The 27,942-nt window shown below is 40.9% G+C and overlaps 1 protein-coding gene across 1 annotated transcript in view; it reads right to left on the bottom strand.

Annotated features, from left to right (window-relative positions):
- Positions 1–13,507: 13,507 nt before the first annotated feature.
- Positions 13,508–27,942, bottom strand: part of Cd48 (CD48 molecule) — a 30,360-nt gene continuing 15,925 nt past the window's right edge. Inside the window, exon 4 of the mRNA XM_052200108.1 lies at positions 13,508–23,979. Within this exon, the coding sequence (XP_052056068.1) occupies positions 23,870–23,979 (110 nt within the window). The 3' untranslated portion in view covers positions 13,508–23,869. The remainder of the gene's footprint in view (positions 23,980–27,942) is intronic.

Here is a 27,942-nt window from a genome sequence, read left to right as displayed (position 1 = left end):
GAATCCAAGAACGCATCAAAACGATCATCCACCATGATCAAGTAGGCTTCATCCCAGGGATGCAAGGATGGCTCAATATGTGGAAAACCATCAATGTAATCCACTATATAAACAAACTCAAAGAAAAAAAAAACATGATCAATTCATTAGATGCTGAGAAAGCATTTGACAAAAGCCAACAGCCCTTCATGATAAAAGTCTTGGAAAGATCAGGAATTCTGGTACATACCTAAACATAGTAAAAAGCAATATACAGTAAACCAGTAGCCAACATCAAACTAAATGGAGAGAAACTTGAAGCAACCCCACTAAAATCAGGGACTAGGCAAGGCTGTCCACTTTCTCCCAACCTGTTTAATATAGTACTCAAAGTCCTAGCCAAAGCAATTAGACAACAAAAGGAGGTCAAAGATATACAAATTGGAAAGGAAGAAATCAAAATATCACTATTTGCAGATGATATGGTCGTATACTTAAGCAACCCCAAAACTTCCACCAGAGAACTCCTAAAGCTGATAAACAACTTAAGCAAAGTGGCTGGATATAAAATTAACTCAAACAAATCAGTAGCCTTCCTCTACTCAAAGGATAAACAAGCTGAGAAAAAAATTATGGAAATGACACCCTTCACAATAGTCACAAATAATATTACATACCTTGGTGTGACTCTAACCAAGCAAGTGAAAGATCTGTATGACAAGAACTTCAAACCTCTGAAGAAAGAAATCGAAGAAGATCTCAGAAGATGAAAAGATCTCCCATGCTCATGGATTGGCAGGCTTAATACAGTAAAAATGGCCATCTTGCCAAAACAATCTACAGATTCAATGAGATTCCCATCAAAATTCCAAATCAATTCTTCATGGAGTTAGAGCAATTTCCAAATTTAGCTGGAATAACAAAAAACCCAGGATAGCAAAAACTATTCTCAACAATAAAAGAACTTCTGGCAGAATCACCATCCCTGACCTCAAGCTATACTACAGAGCAATACTGTTAAAAAAAAACTGGTATTGGCACAGTGACAGACAGGTAGAACAATGGAATAGAATTGAAGACCCTGAAATGAACTTTCACACCTATGGTCACTTGATCTTTGACAAAGGAGCTAAAACCATCCAGTGGAAAAAGAGACAACATTTTCAACAAATGGTGCTGGGTCAACTGGCAATCAACACGTAGAAGGATGCAAATCGATCCATTCTTATCTCCCTGTACAAAGCTCAAGTCCAAGTGAATCAAGGACATCTACATAAACCCAGATACACTGAATCTAATAGAAGAGAAAGTGGGGAAGAACCTGGAGCACATGGGCACGGGGAAAATTTCCCAAATAGAACACCAATAGCTTATGCTCTAAGATCAAGAATTGACAAATGTGACCTCATAAAATTGCAAAGCTTTTGTAAAGCAAAGGACACTGTCAATAGAACAAAGTGGCAACCAACAGATTGGGAAAAGATCTTTACCAATCCTACATCTAATAGAGGGCTAATATCCAATAAATACAAAGAACTCAAGAAGTTAGACTCCAGAGAAATAAATCTATTAAAAAATGGGATACAGAGTTAAACAAAGAATTCTCAACTGAGGAATACCAGATGTCTGAGAAACATAAAGAAATGTTCAACATCCTTAATTATCAGGGGTTGATGCAAATCAAAACAACCCTGAGATTCCACCTCACACCAGTCAGAATGGTCAAGATCAAAAACTCAGGGGACAATAAATGCTAGAGAGGGTGTGGAGAAAGAGGAACACTTCTCCATTGCTGTTGGGATTGAAAGCTGGTAAAACCACTCTGGAAACCAATTTGGCAGTTCCTCAGAAAATTGGACGTAGCAAAACTTGAGGACCCAGCTATACTACTCCTGGGCATATACCCAGAAGATGCTCCAACATGTAATAAGGACACATGCTCCACTATGTTCATAGAAGCCTTATTTATAAAAGCCAGAAGCTGGAAAGAACCCAGATGTCCCTCAACAGAGGAATGGATACAGAAAATGTGGTACATTTACACTATGGAGTACTACACAGCTATTAAAAATAATGAATTCATGAAATTCTTAGGCAAATGGATGGAGCTAGAAAAATAACATTCTGAATGAGGTAACCCAATCACAAAAGAACACACATGGTATGCACTTAATGATAGGTAAATATTAGCCCAAAAGCTCAGAATACCCAAGATACAACTCACAGACCACTTGAAGCTCAAGAAGGAAGACCAAAGTGTGGATACTTTGATCCTTCTTAGAAGGTGGGTCAAAATACTCATGGTTCACAGTCAACCAATAGACTGAGTATAGGGTCCCCAATGGAGCCACTAGAGAAAGGACTCAAGGAGCTGAAGAGGTTTTCAACCCTGCAGGAGGAACAATAATATGTACCAACCAGTACCCCCAGAGCTCCCGGGGACTAAACCACCAACCAAAGAATACACATGGAGGGACCCATGGCTTCAGCTAAAGATGTAGCAGAAGATTTCAGACATCAATGAGAGAAGAAGCCATTGGTCCTGTGAAAGCTCGATTTCCCAGCATGGGGGAATGCACGTTAGGAAATTGAGGAGGAGGGGGCTAACAGGGGGAGGGGGGATAGGAGGTTTTCAGAGGGGTAACAAGGAAAAGAGATACCATTTGAAATGTAGATAAAGCAAATATCTAATTTTTCTAAAAGTGGAAGAAAAAAAAAAAAAAGAAAAAAACCCTGACAAATGATGAACCTAAATGAAAGCTATAAAACCTTGGGATTTTATCTATTCTTGGGTGGGATCTGACTGTGTACACATGTATGTTATAAATTATGTCTACATGGGTTCATATTTGTATATTGTTTGCATGCTACAAGGTTGGTTTATAGATAAATATTCATGCATATTAAAACTGTAAAATCATTCAAAATGCCTTTAAGCTCATCCGACTCAGGTAAAGCTGTGACAGATAAGCTAATTTAATTAGTGAATCTGCCAAAGCAGAAATGTCTCCAAGACTACTAACATATCTTTTACCCGTGTTTATATCTGTGAAATATTTAAGATATAAGGCCTATCGCCTTCTATGTTTTTTTTAAGACTGTCTTTATCCCTTTATTTGTATATGTCTTATAGATGAATTTCTTTTTTTTATTAATTATTTTTTATTCGATATATTCGTTTTTTTTTGATATATTTTTATTTACATTTCAAATGATTTCCCCTTTTCTAGCCCCCCACTCCCCAAAAGTCCCATAAGCCCCCTTCTCTCCCCCTGTCCTCCCACCCACTCCTTCCCAAACCATTTCATTTTATCAAGAATATTGGTAATTTTATTTAAGCTCAGGAATTTTATAATGTTCTTTCAAGTTTTAATTTATAGAAGAAAAAAGGTAGAGAGGAGCTTTAAGTAGAAGGATGATATTTAAAAGTTACACATGAGAAAACAATTTTTTTTAGAAAGAATTCTAAATAGGAACGGACATACTTTCGGGGTGAGAAAAGAATTCACATGCTAAAATAAGGTGGTTTTCTTCTTACTTTAAATTTTTTTTTGAAAATTTTTATACATGGGTACTATGTTTGCACCATTTCCAACCCCTCCTTCACGCCTCCCAACTCCTCCCTGGTGAATGGGAAAAAAAGAAAAAGAAAGGAAAGGAAAGAAAAAAACAAACAAACTATGACCTCTCCTAGCTGTGAGAAGAAGGTTTATGGAAGAGCACAGCCAGATGCAGGGACATCTGGGAGAGTCTAGAGTGGACACGAGCAGACAGAATTGGGCCATGTGAGGAAAGGAATGAAGAGTAAGAGGAAGGGAGGGAGAGAAAGAGGAACCAGCATGTCCAAAGGTACAAAGAGAATCAGTAACTAAAGAGGTTAGACTGTATTTGGAAAGTTCAGGGTAGGGGACAGGGCATGCCAGTCAGGAGGCTCTGTAACTGGTAGGGACTGAGGGATGCTGGGAGAACCTGACTCAAGGTCTGCTTTGGTATGGTAAGTAGGCATCTCAGCCATTTGTCCCAGGTTTAAAGCCTAACACCTAGTTTCCTCCAATCTTTCTTGGAAATTCATAACCTCTTTTTCTTTAATCATTGTTGTTACATATGTGTGTATAACATGCACATCTGTATATACAATATATATAATACATATACATACACATGCACATACATATACATATATATCTTTCTGAGTCCATTCAGTATTGATCATAGGTACATCACAGTGAGTTCAAAGTCAGCTTGGGATAAATAGTGAGACCTTGTCTCAAGAATAAAATTTAAAAGAAAAATATGTTATATGTTTTAGCTTTTTCTTTTACATTATCACTGAGTGTGATGGTCTGAAGAGGAGTGGCCTTTATAGACAAATGTGTTTGAACACTTAAAGAATAGGGAGTGGCACTATTAGGAGGTGTGGTCTTGTTGGAGGAAGCGTGTCACTGTGGAGGTGGGTTTTGAAGTTTCATATATGCTTGAGCCACACCTAGTGAGACAGTCTCCTTCTGCTGCCTGCAGATCAAGATGTACCAGTCTCAGATCCTTCTCCAGTATCATGTCTGCCTACATGCTGCCATGTTTCCCATAATGACCACAATGAACCAAAACCTTTGAATTACAAGCCAGTCTCAATTAAGTATTTTCCTTTACAAGAGTTGCCGTGGTCATGGTGTCTCTTCACAGCAATAGAAAACCTAAGGCCAATTCTTTGAGGTTATTACATTTTATAATATATACATAGACGCCTGCAATTAGAAGTGCCTGCACTTAAGGGCTTAATATCCTAAGGATCTGAACTTTGTTGAATTAGAGATGTATAGGGTTAAGGCATTAAAAGCAAATAGTATTGTCTTTTATTCAACACACATTATATATATATATAAACTTAAGTACATAAAATAACTTTTAAAAATCCTTTGACATTTCTGTCATTGTATTTGGTACAATTAAGGTTAAAAAATGGTTTTGTCACTCCAGTTTCTAAAACCATTTGCATTAATTAAATAAGTACTTTCTGGCTGTATAGGAAAGCTGGTTGAGCATGAGCCACAGAGTTAGCCAGAAAGCAGAAAGTACAGGGATTACCAATGTATATCACCGTGACCAGTTTTTAAATGGTGTGGACAGAATCCACAGCTTTGTGCACACTAGGCAAGTACTGGTTTGCAACAGTTTCCTCTGGAATTGAAACATTCCATCCTTCAGGGAGGCTCCTTAAACAGGGAGGTAAGCAACTCAGAGTAGTTCCAGGAAGTTCCTGAAACTGACCAAATTCACTATGTCCTCCTTGCTAGAGTAAAGCAATAAAAGCTGAGGTTCTCTCTTAGAGGAGTAGAGCTAATTGGGGAGGGGGGAGACTCAAACAAGCCAAGCTACAAAATAAGCCTCTTGAGATCATATCATCCCCCTGGAAGAAACAACCTTAGAGGTTCCTGGAAGAGATTTAGACCAACTGAATGCTTTGGAAAGGACATTCTCCAACCTGTTGAACTGTCTGCAGATTGTTTACTGTGCTTCAGATTCCCAGTGTTTGTAAACTGTCACCCATGATGGAATGGACTTTATCTTTAAGTCGTTTCTGGTCCTATAAGTAACCTCTCACCCATATTCCTATAACACCAAGCTGTACTTTGGTGGTATCTGTACTTTGGTCTGTTGAGGGATCCCCATCTATGGTGAGTAGATACGTCTATTTGCATCTCTCCAGGGAAAGCCTTGTATGGCCTGATTCTCTTAGACAGCTCCCAAATAATGACTCAGAAACTTAATATTATTTATGAAAACATAGGTATGATAGTTGGACACCCCCTAGCTAGCTCTGGCCTGTCTAATTCTATTTCACATCCTGCCACTTGGCCGTTACCTCTCACTCAGTCCAGGGACCTGTTCCTTCTACTTCTGTGTCATGCTGGAAAATCCTCCACACCTAATTCTTCCCACAGTTCCTATTTCTTCTCAGAAGTCTTGCCTTTCCTCTCCTGCCTCAGCTATTGGCCATCATATCTTTATTAAACCAATCAAAAGATGAGGGAGGTATATGCTTATAAAATACTGAGGCAGGTGATGAATGACAACATGAAAATCCAGCCAGCACCCAGCTCTCTGCTGTTACAGTTTTGAATAATACAAAGACAACCTTTACACAGCACACAAAAAGATCACCCCAATGATCTTGCCACACAACAGCTCTACTAACAGAGCCACTTTCTCCTTCATGCTAGGGACACTGTGTGACTAGCTGTCTCTCCTTCTTACCATTTCAGCTAGAGGTGTTTCTGCCACCCTCCCTTCCTCACCATGAACCTGAGAGCCAAAATGCACCTCTCCCCCTTAAATTGGTGTGATGGTTCCTATATGATTGGCCCAGAGAGTGACCCTATTAGGAGGTGTGGCCTTGTTGGAGTAGGTGTGTCACTGTGAGTGTGGGCTTAAGACCCTCACTGTAGTTGCCTGGAAGTCAATCTTCTACTAGCAGCCTTCATATGAAGATATAGAACTCTCAGCTTTTCCTGCACCCTGTCTGTCTGGATGCTGCCATGTTTCTGCATTGATGACAATGGACTGAACCTCTGAGCCTGTAAAACAGCCCCAATTAATGTTAGCTTTTATAAAACTTGCATTGGTCATGGTGTCTGTTCACAGCAGTAAAACCCTATCTAAGACAGTTGGTTTTGTCAGGTATTTTGGCCCAGTGATGGGTTGAGCACCTAGGAGGGAAGTCACCCTGTAAGAGATCAGTAATCTGCTCAGGACCCCCAGACCAACTTCTCAGCACAAAGGAGATTCATTTGTCCCAGAGGGACAGAGGACAGGGAATAAAAGACAAAGACAGGAGATAGAGGATGACTGACAGAGAAGGGAAAGAGAACAAGGGAGAGAGGAAAAGGGTATTTGTCCTGAAAGACAAAGAACTGCCTCTGATAGAGAGGAGACAAATAAATGTAGCCCTTAGGCAAATGGTTTATAAAGGAAAATAAGGGGAAACCCCATGTTAGGATGAGGTGTGTAATTTTAATTGGGTATGTTCATTATAAGAGCCAAAGGGGGCTTTTGATTGCTGGACTTCAGTACTTTGATAGCTGGACCTTGGTAGTCAGTCTCAGGAGGAGGAAGTAGCCAAATAAAGGACTAGACCTTGATAGATAGCTTTAGGAATGTAATCTGATGGTTTTTAGCAAGGCAGAGGTTCTGCATCCTTCTTCATTTTCTTGAAGATTCCTCCTCACACATGCCATGGCCTGCCTATTACCTTTCATTTCTCAGTCTCTGGTTTCAAGGAGAGGCTCTCTCTGACTTTACAGTCAGATTCTAGCCTTGTCTCCCTGCCATTGGTCCTCAATAGCTTTCCTATTAAATTCATGATGTTCCTCATGGCTAGCCTCCTCAGCAAGAATGAAATCTTGCATGAAGACAAGAGCTATCTTTCTGTGTGTTAAATGCAGAAGACAACTCAACTCATGGCAGATGCTCAGAAAATACAACTGGCCACATTTTTGAACAACAGAATTATTGGATTTGGTTGGGTGGGAGTTAGCATCTGGGAGCTTTGTGTTCTCTTATGCACATGAGGACCCTGTCACATCTGTGGTCATTACTTAAGGATGTTTGGGGCAAATCCCTTGGTTTCACTTCTATCACTTTCAGTAATTTACCAGTACAGTGTAAACCCCCCCCCACCCCCACCCCGTGCCTCTTCCTGTCACTTCTGTTTAAGCTTACCTCATGGTCTAAAATTTGTAATAGGAAAGAGGGTGTGATCTGGTTGCCTTTCTTCCCCTCCCCCCACCACTTTCCCTTATCTACTTGAAGTTTCTCAAATGATATAGGGTAAAAGGTGAGGACCAGACCATGTTTTTGTTACCTGGCTGTGAATGGTTGACCAGATCTCTCTGCAGAGTGCTGGTCTATTGCGGCTGCTCCCTGTGGTAGTCTCTACCATTTGCTCATTCATAAGTGAGTATGATGTCCATGACTAAAGAGCAGGAACCCAGCTTTATCCTGCTGTCATCAACACTGTCTAAGAAGTATCCTTAATCTTTTGGGGACCTCAGTTTAAGCCAAACTGGGATTTGTGGCTTCAACGCATAAAGGGATTTCAGAACTAGTTAACATCAAGCAGAAGTGGAGATTTTTCTTAAAGATATTTTAATTAATAGAGAAGAACTCACGGAGTGATTAAAAGCATACCCAAGAGTATGTATGTGGACTTCTTAAACAAGAGTTGCTGAAAGTAAGACATCCCCAAATGTGGCTATAGGCACCTTTCCGGGTGAAGAATAGTTCATTGTCTTAGCCTTGGCTGAAGGTGAAGAGATTCTGGTCATCAAGAGCATGGTGGCTGTGGCTATTGTTGGCTTTACCCTTCTTCCTGAGTCCCTCTGCCTTGCTAAAACCATTAGATTGTATCCCTAGGCACCAAGCAGTGTGGAGTGGGCCATGAGACTCTCCTGCTAACTACATGGGAGTCAGTCTTCTAGTGGCCCTCAGATGAAAATGTAGAACTTTTAGCTCCTCCTGCATCATGCCTGCCTGGACACATTTGGCCACTTTCTCCTCCTAAGGCTGACTACCAAGGCCCAGCTATCAAACTATGGAAGCCCAGCAATCAAAAGCTCCTGTTGGCTCGCCTAATTAACATGCACTATTAAAATTAAACACCTCATCCTAGCAAAGGGTTTTCCCTTTTTCTTTTATAACCCACCATTTGCCAATGGGCCACTTCTGTCTCCTCTCTATCCTGAGGCAGTTCTTTGACCCCGAGACAAATACCCCTCTTCCCCTCTCCCTTGTTCCCTTCCCTTGTTCCCTTGTCTCCCCCTCATCCTCTGTCTCCTGTCTCTTTTATTCCTGCCCCTCTGTCTGTCCCTCTAGGGCAAATAAATCTCCTTTGTGCTGAGAACTTGGTCTGGAAGTCCTGAGCTGATACCATTCCTTACATTGATTTAACTCCTTTGATATCAGCCTACAGGACACATGCACGTTTAGCCTACATATTCAGACCTTCAGGCACCTGCCTTCTCCAACCAGCGGTGGTTAATTGGTGAGTTTTCCCTTAAAATTTCCTACATTCCAATAAGCACATTCTGTTCACTTCCCTGTGGCTGGCAAGTTTTTCTTTCACTTTTGGTAGCTGTGCTGCCTGAATCCTGTGTCCATTCCTAACCATCTGTGATGGTTTGAATATCTTTGATCCAGGGAGTGGCACTATTAGGAGGTGTGGCCTTGTTGGAGTAGGTGTGGTCTTATTGGAGTGGGTGTGGCCTTGTTGGAGGAAGTGTGTCAGTGTGTCAGTGTGGAGTCGGCAATGAGACTCTCCTGCTAACCACAGGGAGTCAGCCTTCTAGTGGCCATTAGATGAAAATGTAGAACTTTTAGCTCCTCCTGCATCATGCCTGCCTGAACATTTTTAAGCTCCTGCTTTGATTATAAAGGACTGAACCTCTGAACCTGTAAGCTAGCCCCAGATAATGTTGTTTTTGCCTTGGTTTGGTCTATTCACAACAATAAAATCATAACTAAGACATCATCTGAAAACCCAAGTGACAGGTCCCAGATTCTTCCTCAGTCCCACTGGGCGCTCTCTCTGTGTGTCTCTGTTTCTCTCTGTCTCTGTCTCTGTCTCTGTCTCTGTCTCTCTGTCTCTCTCTCTCTCTCTGTGTGTGTGTGTATGTGTGTGTGTGTGTGATGGAACCTGGGTGATGACCCCCTCCAAGAGATCTCTGTTCTCTGTCTCTGAAGACTCTGTCTCTTGACTTTGGCTCATGAGCCTTTGTTGGTGAAAACCTTATATTAATAGTGCACTTTAGTAATAATACCTTGGTGTCTGAATGGTTCTCTGCTTTCACTTCTGTCTGCTTCAAGCCCTCAGTGTAACTCTGAACTTTTTCTGCATGCCAGTGTAACCCTTTCTGCAGGTTTGTGTCCTATTTAACCATTTGCACTCTTCAGGAAAACTGTCCAATGGCTCCCCTACACTCTTGCTAAGAGGACTAGAGGTGGTTAATAGCCTAGGTGGCCTCTGTTCTATCTGCATTGTCAGGGGCTCCCTTATGTTCTTGCTAACAGGACTGGAGAGTGTGACCTCTGTGCTATCTGCAGAACTGATAACACAGCAAATGCTCCCCCAGACCCTTAAGGCAACACATGTAGTCTATCTAGAGAACACATTTCCATGGAAGTACTGACATGTACTTTGTAAAGAGTTTTAATGTAATCATGCCTTACTGTGCACATGGGATTGTGTTTCACAGGGAAACTTTTTTCCAAGTTGTACTGTGCTTAAATACGCCTAAAATAAACCATCCAGTGTCAGGCTCTAGGAGTTTGGACCAGCACCATCTAGGGAGCTGTGTTGAACTGGTCTTTGCTCTTGCCTCACACGATTGTTACTCTGCCAGCCCTGGTATTTGCATAGACCCACCCCTACGGATCCCGTGTCTGCATTTTAAGCAAGATCAACAAGTGATCTGTCGGTGAATGACAGTTTGAGAAGCTTGGGTCCAGCACCAAGGCTTTGAATTTATATAAGCTTGTCACAAGGGAACCAGCAGAGGGCAGTGCTACAGAGCTTATCTGAGCCTGGTGAGGGACTTCAGCTCTGTGAGGCTTCTTGGTAAATATTTGGGACAAGTACTATTGTATAGCTTTTTTTGCACATAAGCCAGCTACTTCAGATCATTGATGGTTAAACCTGTTGAGTTTTGTTTTATAGTATTGAGACTGGGGCCCAGGGTTTTGCATCTGCTATGTAAGTGCTCCACCACTGAGCTATCCCTCCAACCTCATCTACTAAGTATTTTGTTTGATTTTCCCATTACCTTGGCATTTATTTAAACTAAGAAAATGGTCATAATGTTTTCATGCCATGCATTCTTGGTTCTTTTAATAACAATTGTGACAAGCAACAGAAAGAATTAAGGAAATCTACACTTGGGGCCTGGAGAGATGGCTCAACAGAGTTGAGCTGTTGCTCTTGTGAAACACCCAAGTTTTATTTCCCAGAATTCACATGGTGGTTCACAACCATATTGTAATTTATGACTCCAGTTCTAGAAGTTGTGACAGCCTCTTCTGGCCTCTGAGGGCACCAGATAGGAACATGTTGCACATACATATATACATGCAGGCAAAATATCATACACATAAAAAGATTAGAAAAACATTTAAGTGTTGTACTTGTGGTCCATACAAAACATCAACATCTTGGGTTGTACATATTTAAAGAAATAACTCACTTTTCAAAATACTATCATAGCTATACATACAGGTATGCCTATATGTGACTCCAGAGATGTAATTTAGAGAAAAATAAAACCACACTGGAACAACTCAATTTCTTTAAAAAAATCACTGAGCAAGAAAAACAACATTGAAATTCCATATTGATTCTATATGGCTTCTATGAAGTATAAATCTAAGTATAAATCTTGACTTAAATCCAAGAGCAAAGTTAAGACTCTCCTTTATTTTTGGTAAATAACTACATGGTAAACTCAGATGACTCTCCTCCAGGATTTTACCTGGGACTGGCCTTTTAGGTATTTTATTTAAAAGGGGGGCAGATTCTGCACTTTCATACGGTGTTATTAGTGCTGGTATATTATTGGCATTTTAGGAAGATTCATATTATTCACAGCAATGCAGCATGGCCTGGAGTCCCTGCTAAGCCAGCTGAGCTTGCTCCAGTTTATTTTGTCCATTAGTTTGTATGACCATATCACTTATGTTGGTCTCCAGCACTGTTCTCCTATCGCTATTTCTGCAAGGTTACTGTGAACCTTGTCTACATAGAACACTCAATCCAGTTCGTAGACATTTTCAAGTACTTATTTAATGTGTCTACTAATACTTGAATTAGATCTAAAATAACATCTTCTCTTTCTGAGGAATCTACACAGAAAACAAATGCAGATTTGCATAAAGTCTATAAATCAGTTTGTTGTCAGATCTTCTAATGAATAATCAACTCTTCTTGTAGGAAATTATGAATATTTCCATTTCCCTTGGACACCAAATAGAAAGCCTCCCTGATGGTTTGCTGCTCTGTCCCCACAGTTAGGACTGGTAGAACTGGAGAGCATTGGCTTCCTGTGGTTGTTAAGATGGGAGTGACTTTGATTATGGATGGGCCAGGCTGACTTGGTGACTACTGCATCTACAGTAGGTACAGGATGCAGGTAAGAACAGGCCCCTTCAAGCCTCACTTCTAGACCTTACTGGTGATGTGTTCCAAGTCATTCCCTCCTGGTAGGTTTTAATCATACAGATGCAAGGGAACTCATGAGACCGAGAGAGTTGGTCTTTGCCCTGAAATTTCTAAAGAAGGGAGTTGTCTTAACACAGGAAGTAGATGTCTACTGTAGTTTCATCTTACTCTGACCCAAAGCTACTTAGGAAAGGAAAGGGTTTATTTCATCTTACAGATCTCAGTCCATCATTGAGAACAGGGTGGAAACTCGTCAGGAAACTGGAGACAGAAACCATGGGGGAACACCACTTGCTGGCTAGCTCACTGGCTCGCACCAGCTCATGCTCAGCTAGCTCCTTATACAACAAAGAATGCCTGTGTTAGGAATTGTGTTGTCACTGGGCTGGGCCTACGAACATCAATTGTCAAGAAAGACCGTCTTTCACAGACAAGACCTCAGGTCAGCCTGATAAAGACAATTTCTCAACTGAGACTCCTTTTCAGGTGAGATTCTTGGTTGTGTCAGTTTGGCAGTTGCTAATGAGGGCAATGTCCCTGTGTCCCTGAGATATATCCTGCATTGTTGATATGCATGAGAGCCTATATTGAACATGTCTCATATGACCTCATGTTCAGAGGAATGCTGCACTTGAGGTTAATGCTCTGTTGTCACCATCTGTAAATTCCCAATCATTTCAACTTGTGTGTTTGTGTGTCTGTGTTGACACAAATTCATTAGGGTAGTAAAGCGTGCATTTGAGAGGAAGACATACATGAAAGATGTCTCATTCGGATTTTATAGTATCCATCCCCTGAATACAGCAATCTAGTGGGCTCACAGTATAAGGGATTTACACTCAAGTGAGGTTAAATCAACTCCATTCCAGAAATCACCTGCCTTTATTGATAATTGAGTATAAAGTGTAGTGGGTTTTTTGGGGTGGGGGTTTGAGGGGCATTTTGTTTTGGTTTTGGTTAGCCTTTACAATTTTATTATAAAACACAAATGCATATATAAACTAGAAAATATGAGCTGGGTAATTTAAATGATTCCATGTATAAACTAAATGTTGTTCTGTTTACATTTAAAACCAGCATTATGATATACACAGCAAAATTTTATGATAGTGATTTAAAATGTAATGTTTTATTGATAACAATATTAAGTAGGGAATGTAAGAATATCTCAAGTATAAACCACAGAATAAAAGGAACATTTTATAATTCAGACTTTAAATGGTACCCTTTTCCCTTACATTTTAAACAAGGGGCTCACATTCTTATTTTGTATTGAGGATCAGAAATCCTGTATGGAATGATGAGACCAGGAGAGGGCAGGTGTCTCCCCCCCCCCCCCCCCCCCCCCCCCCCCCCCCCCCCCCCCCCCCCCCCCCCCGCAACTAAGCTGGCTGGCTCCCAAACTCTTCTGATGGCTACCTCCGGCCTTTGTTCCTGTGAACAATAGGCTCCGCACCTCGACTATCTACACCGCCCCCAAGCCGGTGTTTACCTGACTCGCCAGTCTGAAGGCAGGCGACCCGCTGAGACCTGGAGCCAGAGAATTCACAGGAACGCCTTTGAAGCAACCGACTTCTGGGGGGGGGGTCGATCCCCCAAAATACTATATAACTTGCCTTAAAAATTATTAAAACCAGTCTTGACCGGAATTCCCGCCTTGACTCACATCTCTCTCCGCCTCCCTGTCCCTGTAACCTCAAAATTCTCTTAGCAGGTAACCCGGTTCACATGTAGCTGCTGGCAGACTACAGGTAGGCAAGGGCTGATGCTTGTGAACACACCTGAGGTACAAATTTGCCTCAGATTGCAGAGTTATCTGAATGGGTAGAGATGTAGTTCTCGAAGAGGTATGCCTACGTTAGCATTTGAGGAGCATGCTCATTTGTGATACAAAAAGGCATTTCTTCGCTTAGTACCATTTTTCCAGAGTGTGACTTTTCATTCCATTCCTCTTCTCCTACCTGAAGGTGAGAAAGGGCTGCTACATCTAGACAGGAGGCCGAGATAGACCAACTGAAGGCCATCTGCTGCCGTGAGGGGCTGGGATAATCCAGTTGAAGAAGGCAGTCTGCTGAGATCTGAGGTTGGAAAGGTACCATAGGCTGGGCTGAGGGGGAGAGAGCAGCTATCTGGAGCAGTAGGCCAACTTCTGGTACCAAACAAAGTCCAAACTTTCTTGCTTGCATTTGCAATGTAGAAGAGGTAGGTGCTCTCCAACCCAGCTGTTCCTTGCATTGTGTCACTCTACTTCCCAGACTGCCACATCACTGTCATACTTTCTGTTGGTTAGAAGCAATCACATGAATATAGCTGATGCAAAGAGAAAAGGCTTTTCTGATGACCAAAGGAAAAATAGCATAGTTTGGTGAACAAGTAGCCTAGACTTTGACAATCAGGTGTGTGGAGGAGGGAAGCTAAAGATCCCCGAGTCAGCACAGAGCACACAGACAAACTGTCAGTCCAAAAGGGGAGGCATGGGGGTGGGACTGCCTCTGCACTGGGCAAAGCCATCAGCAGGTGGTTTTGCAGGAGTGGCTTTTTGAAGAGAAAAGGGGGAACTCGGTGCTGGGATGAGTTGGTAAGTCCTGATTGGACAGGTTAGCCAGGGTAGCCAAATAATTAATTTTGATTGCTGGACTTCAGTGTTTTGATAGTTGGATCTTGGTGATCAGTCTCAGGAATATGTCTGTAGGCAAATAAGGAATAAATAGTCCTTGGGGGCAAGCTTTAGATCTACAGAAAACTTCCTATCAGACGACACACAGTCATTATAGTCTCCTAAAATCCATAAAGGAAACAGAAACCAAGGAATGAGTCATCTTTTGCCCCCTTACAAAAAGCAAACCAAACCAAAGAACAGAAATCAGCACCTAAATCTATAATCATCTCAATCCCAGGTATCCAGATATCTGCATAAAAATGCAATAAATAACATCCAGGACAATGTGTCTCCACTGGATTCCAACAACCTTATCACAGCAGACCCTGAACATTTCAACACAGCTGCGGCACAAGGAAAAGATGCCAGAGATCCTGAAAGAAGAAATTAATATACTCCTTAGAGAAACCAAAGAAGACACAGACAGTGGAAGGAAATGAATGAAACTATTCAAGACCCAAAAATGGAAATAGAATCAATCAAGAAAACCCAAACTGAGGTAATTCTGGAAATGAATAATTTAGCAATTTGAACAGGAACTACAGAGGCAGGCTTAACCAATAGATTACAAGAAATGGAAGAGAGAATCTCAGATATTGAAGATATGACAGAAATGGATACATCAGTCAAAGAAAATGTTAAATCTAAAATACTCCTGACACAAAGTTGTAGACATAAATTTTTTGCAACCCACTTTTAATACGGGCTCAACCCTTAATAGGGGCTCTAGCCCACAGCTCAGTAGAGGTAGTGGAAGAGAAAAGTTATTAGGATGTGGGCACTGTGGACGTCTTCAGCAATAGTTCTTTGGGAGTGAGCTCAATCTTCTTTGGCAGCAGTTTAATCCCGTAGCAAACACCAAATACGACTTAGCAGCTGCAGACCAGCCCTCTAGGCAGGCAGACCCCAGGTATGAACTGGCAGCTACAGTCCAGTCCTTTCAGCACAAACCAGCAGTTGTAGTTTAATCCTGAAGGAACCATTAGGCTCACCAACCAGCCTGAGGTGAGGCCGCAGAGCGGTAAGCTGCTGCAGGAAACTCACGAGCAGTTCTTGGCTTTTCTCAATGTCAGCATAAAGAATAGTGAAGAATAGCGATTGAAAAGCCAACCAAACCAATGCTCAGTGCTTGTCTCCCACTGTCTATGGGGTCATATTTATACTCCTTTATCAAGTGTCCTCTCACCTACCTGTCTGCTTTAGCAAGACATCCTTTCACCTGTGTCCTCCAGCAAAACATCATTTCATATACTAACTTTCCAAAGAAACTAGAAGTTTCCAATTCACAAAATATTCAAGAAACCTGGGACACTATGATCAAATCTAAGAATAATGGGAATAGAGGTAGTAAAGATACCCATCACAAAGGCACAGAAGATATTTTCAACAAAATCATAGGAATTTTTTTTCCTAAAGAAGAACATCAAATTACAAGAAGTATAGAGAACACAGAAAAGATTAGACCAGAAAAGAAAATCCCCTTCCATATATAATTATCAAAACACTACACATACAGAACAAAGAATATTAAAAGTGGCAAAGAAAAAGACCAAGTAACATGTAAAAACAGAACAACTAGAATTACACCTAATTTTCACTAGAGACTGTAAAATCCAGAAGTGGCTACACAGATGTGCTGTAGACTCTGAGACCACAGATGCTATCCCTGACTACTATACCCAGCAAAACTTTCAATTACCACAGAGAAAATGAGATATTCCATGATAAAGCCAGATTTAAACAATACTTATCCACAAACAAAGCTTTTCAGAAGGTGCTAGAAGGAAAATTCCAACATGAGGAGGCTAACTGCAACCATGAAATACTGGAAATAAATAATATCAGACAATCAAAAAAGGGAAACACACACACATACCACCACCACCACCACAACAACAACAACATAATAGGAATCAACAAACATTATTTATTGATATGTTTCAATATCAATGTCTCAATTTTCCAATAGAAGATACAGACTAACAGAATGGGGGCAAAACCAGAATTTATCCTTTGCTGTATTCAGGAACTACATCCCAACATCAGGGATGGACATCACCTCAAGATAAAAGGATGGAAAAATATGGCACGCAAATGGACCTAAGAAGCAAGCAGGTGCAACCATTTTGATATCTAATGAAACAGACTTCAAAATTAATCATAAAAGACAGGGAAGGACACTACATACTCATCAAAGGAAAATACTACCAAGAGGACATTTCAGTTCTTAACATCACTGCCCCAACACAAAGACACACACATTTGTAAAAGAATCACTACTACAGCATAAATCACATATTGACCCTTACACACTAATATATGGAGACTTCAATACCCCATGTTTATCAATAAATAGGTCATTCGGAAAGATTAGACCAGAAAAGAAAATCCCCTTCCATACATAATTATCAAAACACTACAGAGAAATGCTAGAGTTAAAAGATGTTATAAACCAACTGGACCTAACAAATATTTACAGAGCGTTTCAACGAAACACAAAAATAGACTTTCTCTCTGCACCTCATGTAACTTTATCCAAAATTTACCATATACTCAGTCAGACACAAAGTAAGTCTCAAAAGATACAAGAAAATTAAAATACTCCCTGAATCCTAACTGACCAGCAGGGACTAAACTCATAGAAACTGAACAACACTCTATCGAATGAAAAACAGACCAAGACAAAAATTAATCAATAAAACCTTTTTAGAAATGACTGAAGATGAATACACAGCATACTCAAACTCACGAGACAGAAAGAAAGCAGTGCTAAGAGGCATGTTCATAGCATCAAGTGCCTACATGAAAAACCTGGAGAGATCTCATACTAGCAACTCAACAGCATACCCCAAATCTCTAGAGCTAAAAGAAGAAAGTGCACCCAAGAAGAGTAGATGGCAAGAAATACTCAAATTAGGAGCTGAGATTAATAAAATAGAAACAAAGAGAACAATACAAAGAATCAATGAAATAAAGTGTTCTTTTTTTGTGTGAAAATCAACTGAAGAAGGTGGTTTTGATGTCAAAGTCCTGTTCCCCAATTGGTTCTTTATTTGTCAGTAAAGAAGGCTGGGACCAATTGTTAGCTGGAAGGTACAGGTGGGACTTTTGGATTTCAGGAGGAAAAAGCAGATGCAGGGAAGGAAAGAGAGGCTTTCTGTCATGCTGTGGAGGAAGAAAACTGAAGCAACCATGTGAAGTCTTGAGTGGGGGGAGAGGAGCTTGGGGCTGTGGCCTCCATTACAGGCAGGTTGCCAAGAATAGGTGGGACCAGCCATTGGGGTGTAGGCAAGTAGAGAGGCACAGATAATGAATTAGTAAGGGCATGCTTTTCTAGGTGGGAGATAATAATACCCAGCAATTGTGCCTAGAAGGCAAGTTGCAAAGTAACAAACTGTGTGAGTATGTCTTTTATCTGCCATTCAAGGGTCTCCAGAGGGGACTGCTAGAGTGATCACCTCCTGGAGCTAAAGGCAAGCAGAACAAAAGGGAAGCCAGGCAGAGGTTAGTAGCTTAGCCAGCTCAGTGGCAAAGGTCGTAGCTTAAAACTACACACCGCAATCAACAAGATGGACAAGCACTTATCTAAATTAACTGAAAGACAGAGAGAGAATATCCAAATTAACAAAATCAGAAATGAAAAGGAAGACATAATAGACACTGCGGAAATCCAGAGAATCATAAGGGCGTATATTAAAGTCTATACTCCACAAAACTGGAAACCCTAAAATAAATGGGTAATTTTTATTTTTAATATTGTAGGTCAAAAGTGTTGTGACTTGGTTGGTGTTTAGATTTTCTTTTTGGTAGCCTACCAAGTACCTTCCTGCACCCAAAACAACGGAACACAGGTGTAAAGATTCCACTTAGATGCCAGCTCAAGTTCTTCATGTTCAATGAGCTGTGTGGGTGTTGTCCTCCACAATGGGCCTCACTGTCAGACTGTGAAGAGAAACCCATTGTCTTAACAATAGCCTGAGTTGTTCAAAGAACTTCCATTGGAACCTCTTTGCCAATCACTCAGTTGAAATCAACCCAGGCCCACCTGTTTGATGAGAAGAGTTAGCCATTTGAGATTTTTTTCTGCATTTCCCACCAGAAAATACCCCACTAACATCAACCCCACATACTTGAGGAAGTTCCCATTGTATCAGGCTTCTATAGTATCCCTCAAATACCCATTAATTCCAGACAGCTCTCCTCAACTTTTCTCCTTAACTCTATATCCTGTCTGCTTCCCCACAAGACACCCCCTCCATTTCTGTCTCAACTGCCCCCAGTCTGCCCACAAAATCCATTCCATTTCCCAAAGAGAATTCATATCACCTCCACTAGACCCCTTTTCAATCCTCAATCACTCTACAGACTGCAACTTGGCTGACACCTATACAATGGCCTATATCCACCAAAAAAATAAACACTCACCATATTTATCTTTCTGAATCTGAGTTACCTCCCTAAGCATCCCTCTCCAGTTCCACCCATTTGCCTGTAAACTTCATGACATCATTCTCTTGAACACCTGGCTAACACTCCACTGTACAAATGCGCAAATGTGCCACATTTTCCCTATTTATTCTTCTGCTGAGGAACACCTAGGCTGCCTTCAGTCTTTGGCCATAACAGATCAGCAATGAGCACAGTTGAACGAGCATCCCTGTGGTAGGAGAGAGTCTCCTTTGGGTAATGCCCAGGTGGTACAGCTTGATCTTGAGGTACATCAATTCCCAACATTCTGAGAAACTGCCACATTGATTTCCATAATGACTGTTCAAGATTGAACTCCCACCAGCAATGGATGAGTGCTCCCCCATTCCACATCCTTACCAGATTTCACTGCCATTTATATTATTGATATTAGCCATTGAGACAAGTGTAAGATGGAATCTCAAGGAATTTTTGATTTGTATTTCCCTGACAGCTAAGAATGTTGAACATTTCTCCACATGCTTCTTGGCCATTTGAGTTTCCTCTATTGAGAATTCACTGTTTAGATCTGTACCCCATATTTTAATTAATTTACATGTGTTTTAAATATCTAATCTTAGAAATCATTAAAAGGTACCACATTAAAAGGTACCACTTACCAAAGTTAAATCAAGATCATCTAATCAATTTAAGCAGCAATAGCTCCCCAGTGAAATAGAAGCAGTCATTTAGCCTCCAACCAAAAAGGAGTCCAAGGCCAGATGATTTAGCATACAGTTCTACCAGACATTCAAAGAAGAATTAATGCCAATATCCTCAAATTATTCCATAAAATACAAACAGAAGGAGCATTGCCCAATTAATTTTACAAGGCCACAGTTATCTTGATACTCAAAGCACATAAAGACTTAACAAAGAGGGAATTACAGACAGATGTGCCTTATGAACATACATACATACATAAATACTCAATAACATGCTTTCAAACTGATTCCAAGAACACATAAAAAAAGATCATCAACCATGATTTTTTTTTATTCCAGAGATGTAGGGATGGTTCAATCTATAAAAACCAATAAGTATAAGCTCCCATATAAACAAACTGAAAGAAAACAACCACATGATCATCTCATTAGATGCAGAACTGACAAAATTCAGTACCCTTTATGATAAAGGTCCTGGAGAGACTAGGGCTACAAGAGACATACCTAAACATAACAAAGATGTCGCATGTAGTTTTATGCTACCACCTTAGCTCCGGGATGGCCCCCACCCACCCATCTTCCCTTTTGCTTTACCCATCTTTAGCTCCGGAAAGTGACTGAGCTACCAGCAGCCCTCCCAGGTGAGACACACACACACACACACACACACACATACACACACAGGTTATTCCTTTATAATTTGCCTTCTTGGCACAATTGCTGGGCATTACTATCTCCCGCCTGGAAAAGTGTGGCCTTACCAGTTTATTATCTTTGTCTCTCCACCTGCCATAAACTCCAATGGCTAGTTCTGCCTAGCCCCTGTCAAACATCCTTTGCCACCTACCTGTATTTGTGGCCACAGGCCCAAGGTCCCACCTACCCCAGAGACCTCACATGATTTCTGTGTTCTTCTCCCTCCAAAGCATGGCAGAAACTCCTCTCCTTCCTTGAGTCTGCCTTTTTCTCCTGGGACCCAGAAGTTCCACCTGTACCTTCCACCCAGCAATTGGCCTCCAGCTTTCTTTACTGACAAATCAAGAACCAACTGGTGAATAAGACCTTATCATCAGAACTACCCTCTTCATAAAGGCACTTTGCAATAAGCCTAGAGCCAACATCAACTTAAATGTAAAGAAAATCACAACAATTCCACTAAAATCAAAAATAAGGCAAGGTTGTTCACTCTCTTCATATCTATTCAGTATAGTACTTGAAGTCTTGGCTAGAGCATAAGACAACTGAAATTCAAGGGAATACAAATTGGAAGTGAAGAAATCAAAGTATCTTTATTTGCAGATGATAAAGTAGCATACATAAATGACCATAAAAATTCCACCAAGGGACCTCCACCCCAGTCCCTTCTTCTATACCTAACCTCTCTGAGTCTTCAGACTGTATGTTGGTTATCATTTTTTAATGACTAAAATCCACATATAAGCAAATATTACTGTAAGCATCACAGCTTACAGTGGGGTGAGGGGACACATAGACCTCCCTGGAAGAAGTAAATAGTATAAATTTTGTGGGTGGACTGGGAGCTGGGGAGATAGGAATGGAAACAGGAGAATCAGGTTGAGGGGAAGAAGGGGAGATGGAGCTGGGAGAAAGAATGCAGGGAGAGTCAGCTAGAGTTGAGGGTATTTGAGGAGTGGTATAGAAACCTAGTGCAATGGAAACCTCCTAAAATATATGAAGGCAATCCTAATGAAGTCTCCAAATAATGAGGGAGACAGAGTCCCAACTGGTCATCTCTTATCACTAAACAAAGCTTCTGGTACCTGGACTGGGTTACATCCAATAGAGTTGTTGGCCAAAGAGGCCCCATGAAAATCCTCAAACAACCCAGGCAGTTGCCAAGTAAATAGGTTGTTCCCAACAAACTGACAGAAAGGCCCCACTGCTAAGAAAAGACCTATATAATACATTGAACATGGAGATATTGAGAGGGTCTAAAACCTTCATCCCTATCTTCTAGAGCATTGGTTCTCAACCTTCCTAAAGTGGCAGTCCTTTAATATGGTTCCTTATGTTGTGCGTGGTGACCCCCATCTATAAAATTATTTTTTGTTGCTACGTTATAGATGTAATTTTGCTACTGTTATAAATAGTAATATAAATATGTTTCCTGATGGTCTTAAGTGATCCCTGTCAAATGGTTGGTCAACTCCCAACTAGATCACAATCGACAGTTGAAGAACCACAGGATACTCTACAGGCTACCAAAGGAGAAACACAAAAAGCAGTTCAACCAGAAAACCTTTGATCTACAATCTGTCCTGCCTGCAAAACATGAAAAGGAAATGGTGATAGAAAGCTTGTGGGAGTAACCAACCAATGCCTGATTTGACTTAAGACCCACTCAATTCAGTGGATCCCATACCCAACACTCACAGGGTGACCAAGGGACCAGATGCTAGACAGCCTGGAGACCTGTGGTTAAACCAAATACTTCTGATCTCAAAAAAATAAAAGGTAGTTATATGACTCCAAATGGTATTTTGCTACATTTATAGATCAATGCCTTATTCAGCCATCAGAAATGCTTCCTCTTGTAGCAGATGAGGCTACAGAGACCCCACACCCCACAGCCACAGATTACAGAGAGAAAGAGAGAGAGAGAGAGAGAGAGAGAGAGAGAGAGAGAGAGAGAGAGAGAGAGAGAGAGAGGAGCAGGGGTTGGGGAGGGAGGGACCTTGGAACACAGATCTTAAGTGGGATGTCACCGTCAAATCCCTCCCCTTGGGGCTCATGGTACCATGTGAAAGTGGGGTGAAAAGAGTGTAAGAGCCAAAGGGGATAGATGACAGAGGAGAACAAGTCTCTCTTAATAAACGGAGCAAAAGTCATATGAACTTATGGAGACTGAAGCGACAAGCACAGGGTCTTTGTAGGTCTGTACCAGGTCCTCTGCATATATGTTATAGCTTTAGTTTAGCACATTAATGGGACCCCTGAATATGTGAATGAGTGTCTCTAGTTCTTGTATCTTCTCTTAGGACTCTTTTTCTTCTGTTGTTTTGCCTTGTCCAACTTTAGTGTGATGGTTTTTGTTTCAACTTATTATATTTTATTTTCTTTTGTTTTGTTGTTATCTCTTAGAAGCCGGTTTATTTTTTCTAATGAAAGAAAGAAAAAAGGAGGACCTGGATGGGAGGAGAAGTGTGACAAACTGAGAGGAGTAGAGGAAGGGGAAACTGTAAATAAGACATATTGTATGTCTTAGTCAGGGTTTTATTGCTGTGAACAGATACCGTGACCAAGGCAAGTCTTATAAAGGACAACATTTAACTGGGGCTGGCTTACAGGTTTAGATTCAGTCCATTATCATCAAGGTGGGAGCATGGCAGCATCTAGGCAGGCATGGTGCAAGAGGAGTTGAGAGTTGAAGACAAATCTTCATCTGAAGGCTTGCTAGCAGAATACTATCTTCCAGACAGCTAGGATGAATGTCTTAAGCCCATGCCCACAGTGACATACATACCTACTCCAACAAGGCTATAGCTCCTAATACTGCCACTCTGTGGGCCAAGCATATACAAATCATCATAGTTTGTGAAAATTTATTGTAAAAAGAGATATAAAAACAATATTAGCATAATGTAGTCACATATTTTAGTAAAAAGAATGCATTTATCTTTGACATATGTTGGGAAATAACTAGGATATATAAAATTAAATGTTATCCACAGTTTTTTTGAAATGTTAATTTAAAATCTTTGTAAACAGCTGGGCATATAGATCACTGGTAGAGCACGGTACAAGGTCCTGTGTTTGTTCCATAGAGCATGCATGCAAACCCTCACAGATGTTCAGTAACATACTTTCCTTTGTCCTGTAGAGCTAGAGCTGCTTCGCTGGTTAAGAGCATTGCTGGGGAATGAAGGCAAGACCCTATGATCTGAAGTTTCCTTCTTGAGTGAGAAGAATTAGCAGGATGCAGACAATGTTGGATGCTATGACCACTAGCCAAGTTGCAATCCAATGTACTCCAGAAGATTTGGCTGAAAGAAGAAAATCCCAAACACTTAGACTTTTATTGCTGTGTTGAGAAGGACCCAGCATAGGGATGTACTCTTAAAACAGGAGAAAAGGGTTCCTCCCTGAACCTAATCCCAATTTCCTGGGGAAATCCTCCTCCTTGCAAAAGCTCAACATCTTCAGATGTTATGAGCTTGGAAACTCTTTAAATGTCATTGGCTTAGCTGACTCTAGTTGTGGATACTTACCCCAATGTATCCATAGGACCAGGAAAGAACCAATCTCATACAATGGAGAACAATGAGATATGGACATGTCAGGTGTAGACAGATGACCTTAAAAATGTCTGACTTTAGAGACAGAGTAACCACTTCTTGTTTCTCAACCACACTAATCATTTGTACTAGGAGAAAATGGGGGAAAGGTGACTGGAAAGAAAGGAAAACAGTTATCAATGAAGGGAAGAGGAGAGGAGAAATCCAAGATCATAGGAAGTGAGAAAAATGAGAAGGAAAACTGGCTGCTTTCTAAGAAATTTCAGGTGACAAAAGAATGCCATGATTGGTTTAGCTTTCCTCAAACAGCAGGGAGGAGCGGTTTTATTTTCTCTGTAGCCACTCCCACTTTTAAAGGGACAGTATTACCCCTTTCCCTTTTTCCAGGTCTCGGAATATTGTATTGACAGGAAATTGGCAGGTCTAATTGTGGTCTCAGAATCCAATGTCTATCACATTGAATCTATAGTGAGAGACCATGTTAGGGGAGGATGAAAGTTGTGACCAGTCGGCTGAGATGAGAACAAGAAAATAGAGGCCCACAGCCCATTGCAGAAGCAGAGACAAAGACGAGTCTTACCCAGGAGAGTAAGCCCTGGGACACACAAAGAGCAATGTCTCCAGGACCCATGTTCTCTGGAGGTAACATATGACGGACATTGCCATAGTCAGAATCTGGGCCCCGGTAGCTCTAAGAACCTGGCTCAGCCACTCATCTTTAATAAGCCAATTAAAGAGACCAAGTAATAGTGAGAGCTTTGGGAGATCTGTTAAAGAAAAGTACACTAGGAAGAGGGAAATGTGGTCCAGGAACATCCCCACTATAATACACGTTCGGTTTCTAATATGTAGTTTAGGTATACACAGAAGGCAAGAGGTACATATAAGTAAGCAGCCTTAATCAAATTGTGGTCCCGTGTGGTTTTAATATGTCCTGCAAGGTGTTCTGGCAAGTTGTGATAACTGTGACATCTCGTCCCAGCAGACAAGTCCTTCCTCTAGGTGGTGCCAGCTTTTATAGTCTTTTACTCTGCCAATATCAGACTCCTGGAGAAATTCCAATTACTTGGGGGTCTGTCTTAGAGTCCTATCACTGTGAAGAGACATCATGTTCACAGCAACTCTTTTAAAGGAAAGCATTTATTTGGGGCTTGCTTACAGTTTCAGAACTTTAGTCTATTATCTGCATAGCAGGAAGCATGCCAGCATGCAGGCAGAAATGGTGCTGCAGGAGGAGCATATATCTGGACTGGCAGGCAATAGGAAGAGAGAGATACCAGACCTGGCCTGAGCATTTGAAACCTTATCACCCCCAACACACTGCGCAGTGACACGCTTCCTCCAACAAGGCTGTTCCTCCTAATCCCTGTACGGAAGCCACACTCCCCAATTAAGCATTCAAATACATGAGTCTCTGGGGACCATCCCTATTCAAACCATCGCAGTGTCCATTGTTTCAATGGTCTGATATCCAAAATGAAGGTTACAGTAGCTCAAGCCTTACATTTCCATTCTCTTGTTTTTATACCTCAGTCTTTTTTGTTGTCATTGTTGTTTCATATAATATATTCTGATCATGGTTTTCCCCTCCTGTATCTTCTCCCAGATCTTTCCCAGGTTCTGAGTTCAATTCCCAGCAACCACATAATGGCTCACAATAACAGTGCACTCATATACATAAAATAAATAAATAAATCTTTAAAAAACAAAGAATGAGAAACATATACACATAAAAATACATAAAATCAGAAAACATAATATATTAACAAAAGACCAGAAAAGGCTTTTTTTAATGCCCAAAGAAATCAATATGGGACACACACACACAAATACACACAAACAAAACAACAACAAAACCTTCCAGAATACCACTGAGCTCATTTTGTGTTGGCCACCTACTGCTAAGCATGGGCCTGCTCCTTAGCATGGTTTGTTTACCTAGTAGGGCTTCACTGGAGAAAACTAAATTTTCCATTGCAAGCAGTTGATACTTGGAAATAGCTTCTGGGTTAGGATGATGAAAACAGACTGAACTTCTGAACCTGTAAGTCAGCCTTAATTAAATATTGTCCTTTATAAGAGTTGCCTTGGTCATGGTATCTCTTCACAGCAGTTAAACCCAAACTAAGATACATGGCCTCTATGAGTTCATAGATGCATCAATCATGTTGTGTCTGGAAGGCATTGTTTCCTTGGTGTCTTCCATGCCCATTGGCTCTTACAATTTTTCTGCCTCCTCTTCTGTATAGCTCCCTGAGACCTCAGTCTTGAGGTAAAATATGCTTCCATCTGAAACAAATATCTCAAATATAATATAAATAGGAGCCACGGTCAGAAGACAGTGCCAGGTAAGTGTGCAAAAGAATAATTTCTCCATAAGCTCTTGACTTTAGTTACATTTGGAAGGATTATTACAAGTAACTCCCATTTTAGTTGTTAGCTTTGAGACAGGATCTCACTATGAAGACTGTACTGGCTCCAAAGTATTTTATCCTCTTGCCTCAGTCTCCTAAGTGCTGGGATTAGATGAGTCAACATGTTCCACTTTCAACAGCAAATATTGAAATTAGCTGTTCAAAATGGAAAGTACATTTGTCTCTTTAGGATATCTTAAGGGATGTCTCCTCACCTGCCAGCAGAGTTACCAGACATAACATGGGTCACAGAAAAAACATTGCTACTATAGGTACGAGCTATTTGGAAAAATGTGTACCTCAGGGCTAAGGGATAGCACTTTTAAATAAGGAGGATGGGGTAGCTAGAGTTCTGGAAGTTGTAAACAAATTCTTTAAGGGGTCCCCAAAGTCCAGTTGTTTCCAGAGTTAGAGGAACCAAAACCAATTTAGATGCTATTAATTTACCATTACTATTTACCATTTGTGATGAATTTGCTAGGATCCGTGTTATATAGATTACATGTATCATTCATTTATTCTTTATAGCATTATAAGAACAATTATTTTTCTTACATTTAAGAAAGCATAGCTTGGAGAAACTAAGTATCTTAGCCACTGATATGACAGTTAAACTCAGTCTATGAGAGTTAAACTCAGTTGCCAATTTGGCGGGCTATGGAATCACCGAAGAGACTCACATGTGAGAGTGCGTGTTAAGGACGATTCCAGAGCTATTTAAATGAGGAGGGAAGGTCTATACTAAGTGTGGGCAACACCATTCCACAAGTTGAGGCCTCCAACTTAATGACAGGTGAAAAGAAGGAAGTCCTGAGCCTGAGATTTCCATTGCCACACCTTGCCAGTCATGATGGACTATATTCTTACCTGTCCTATCTTATACTGTTTTGGTATGATATAGCTGGTGTTAGCTATTTTGTGGGTTCTTCTTTTTACCACCCTTTATCTACCTCCTGACAATTTTACCCAATTACACTAGATAGAAGAAAGAAAAAGATAGAGGAGAGAGAGAGAGAGAGAGAGAGAGAGAGAGAGAGAGAGAGAGAGAGAGAGAGAGAGAATGAGAGAGAGGGGGGGAACCTAATAATCTAATGTTTTCCCTTTTGTTTCTTCTTTGAGCACAACTACTAACAAACTGAAACAACCTTCCTAAACTACCACCAACCACCAACCTTGACTCTCCAGAACATAGCACTTAAATGAAAAGTCCTTCTAAAAAGTTTGCAGAATTCCAAACATTACAAAGTTGCAGAACCTATCTGTACCTGGCAAAACCACACCTCTTCTAGAGCATGAG

The sequence above is a fragment of the Apodemus sylvaticus genome, chromosome 12, assembly GCF_947179515.1.
Source record: "Apodemus sylvaticus chromosome 12, mApoSyl1.1, whole genome shotgun sequence".
Taxonomy (NCBI): Eukaryota; Metazoa; Chordata; class Mammalia; order Rodentia; family Muridae; genus Apodemus; species Apodemus sylvaticus.
This window is presented reverse-complemented; position numbering and strand designations above follow the sequence as displayed.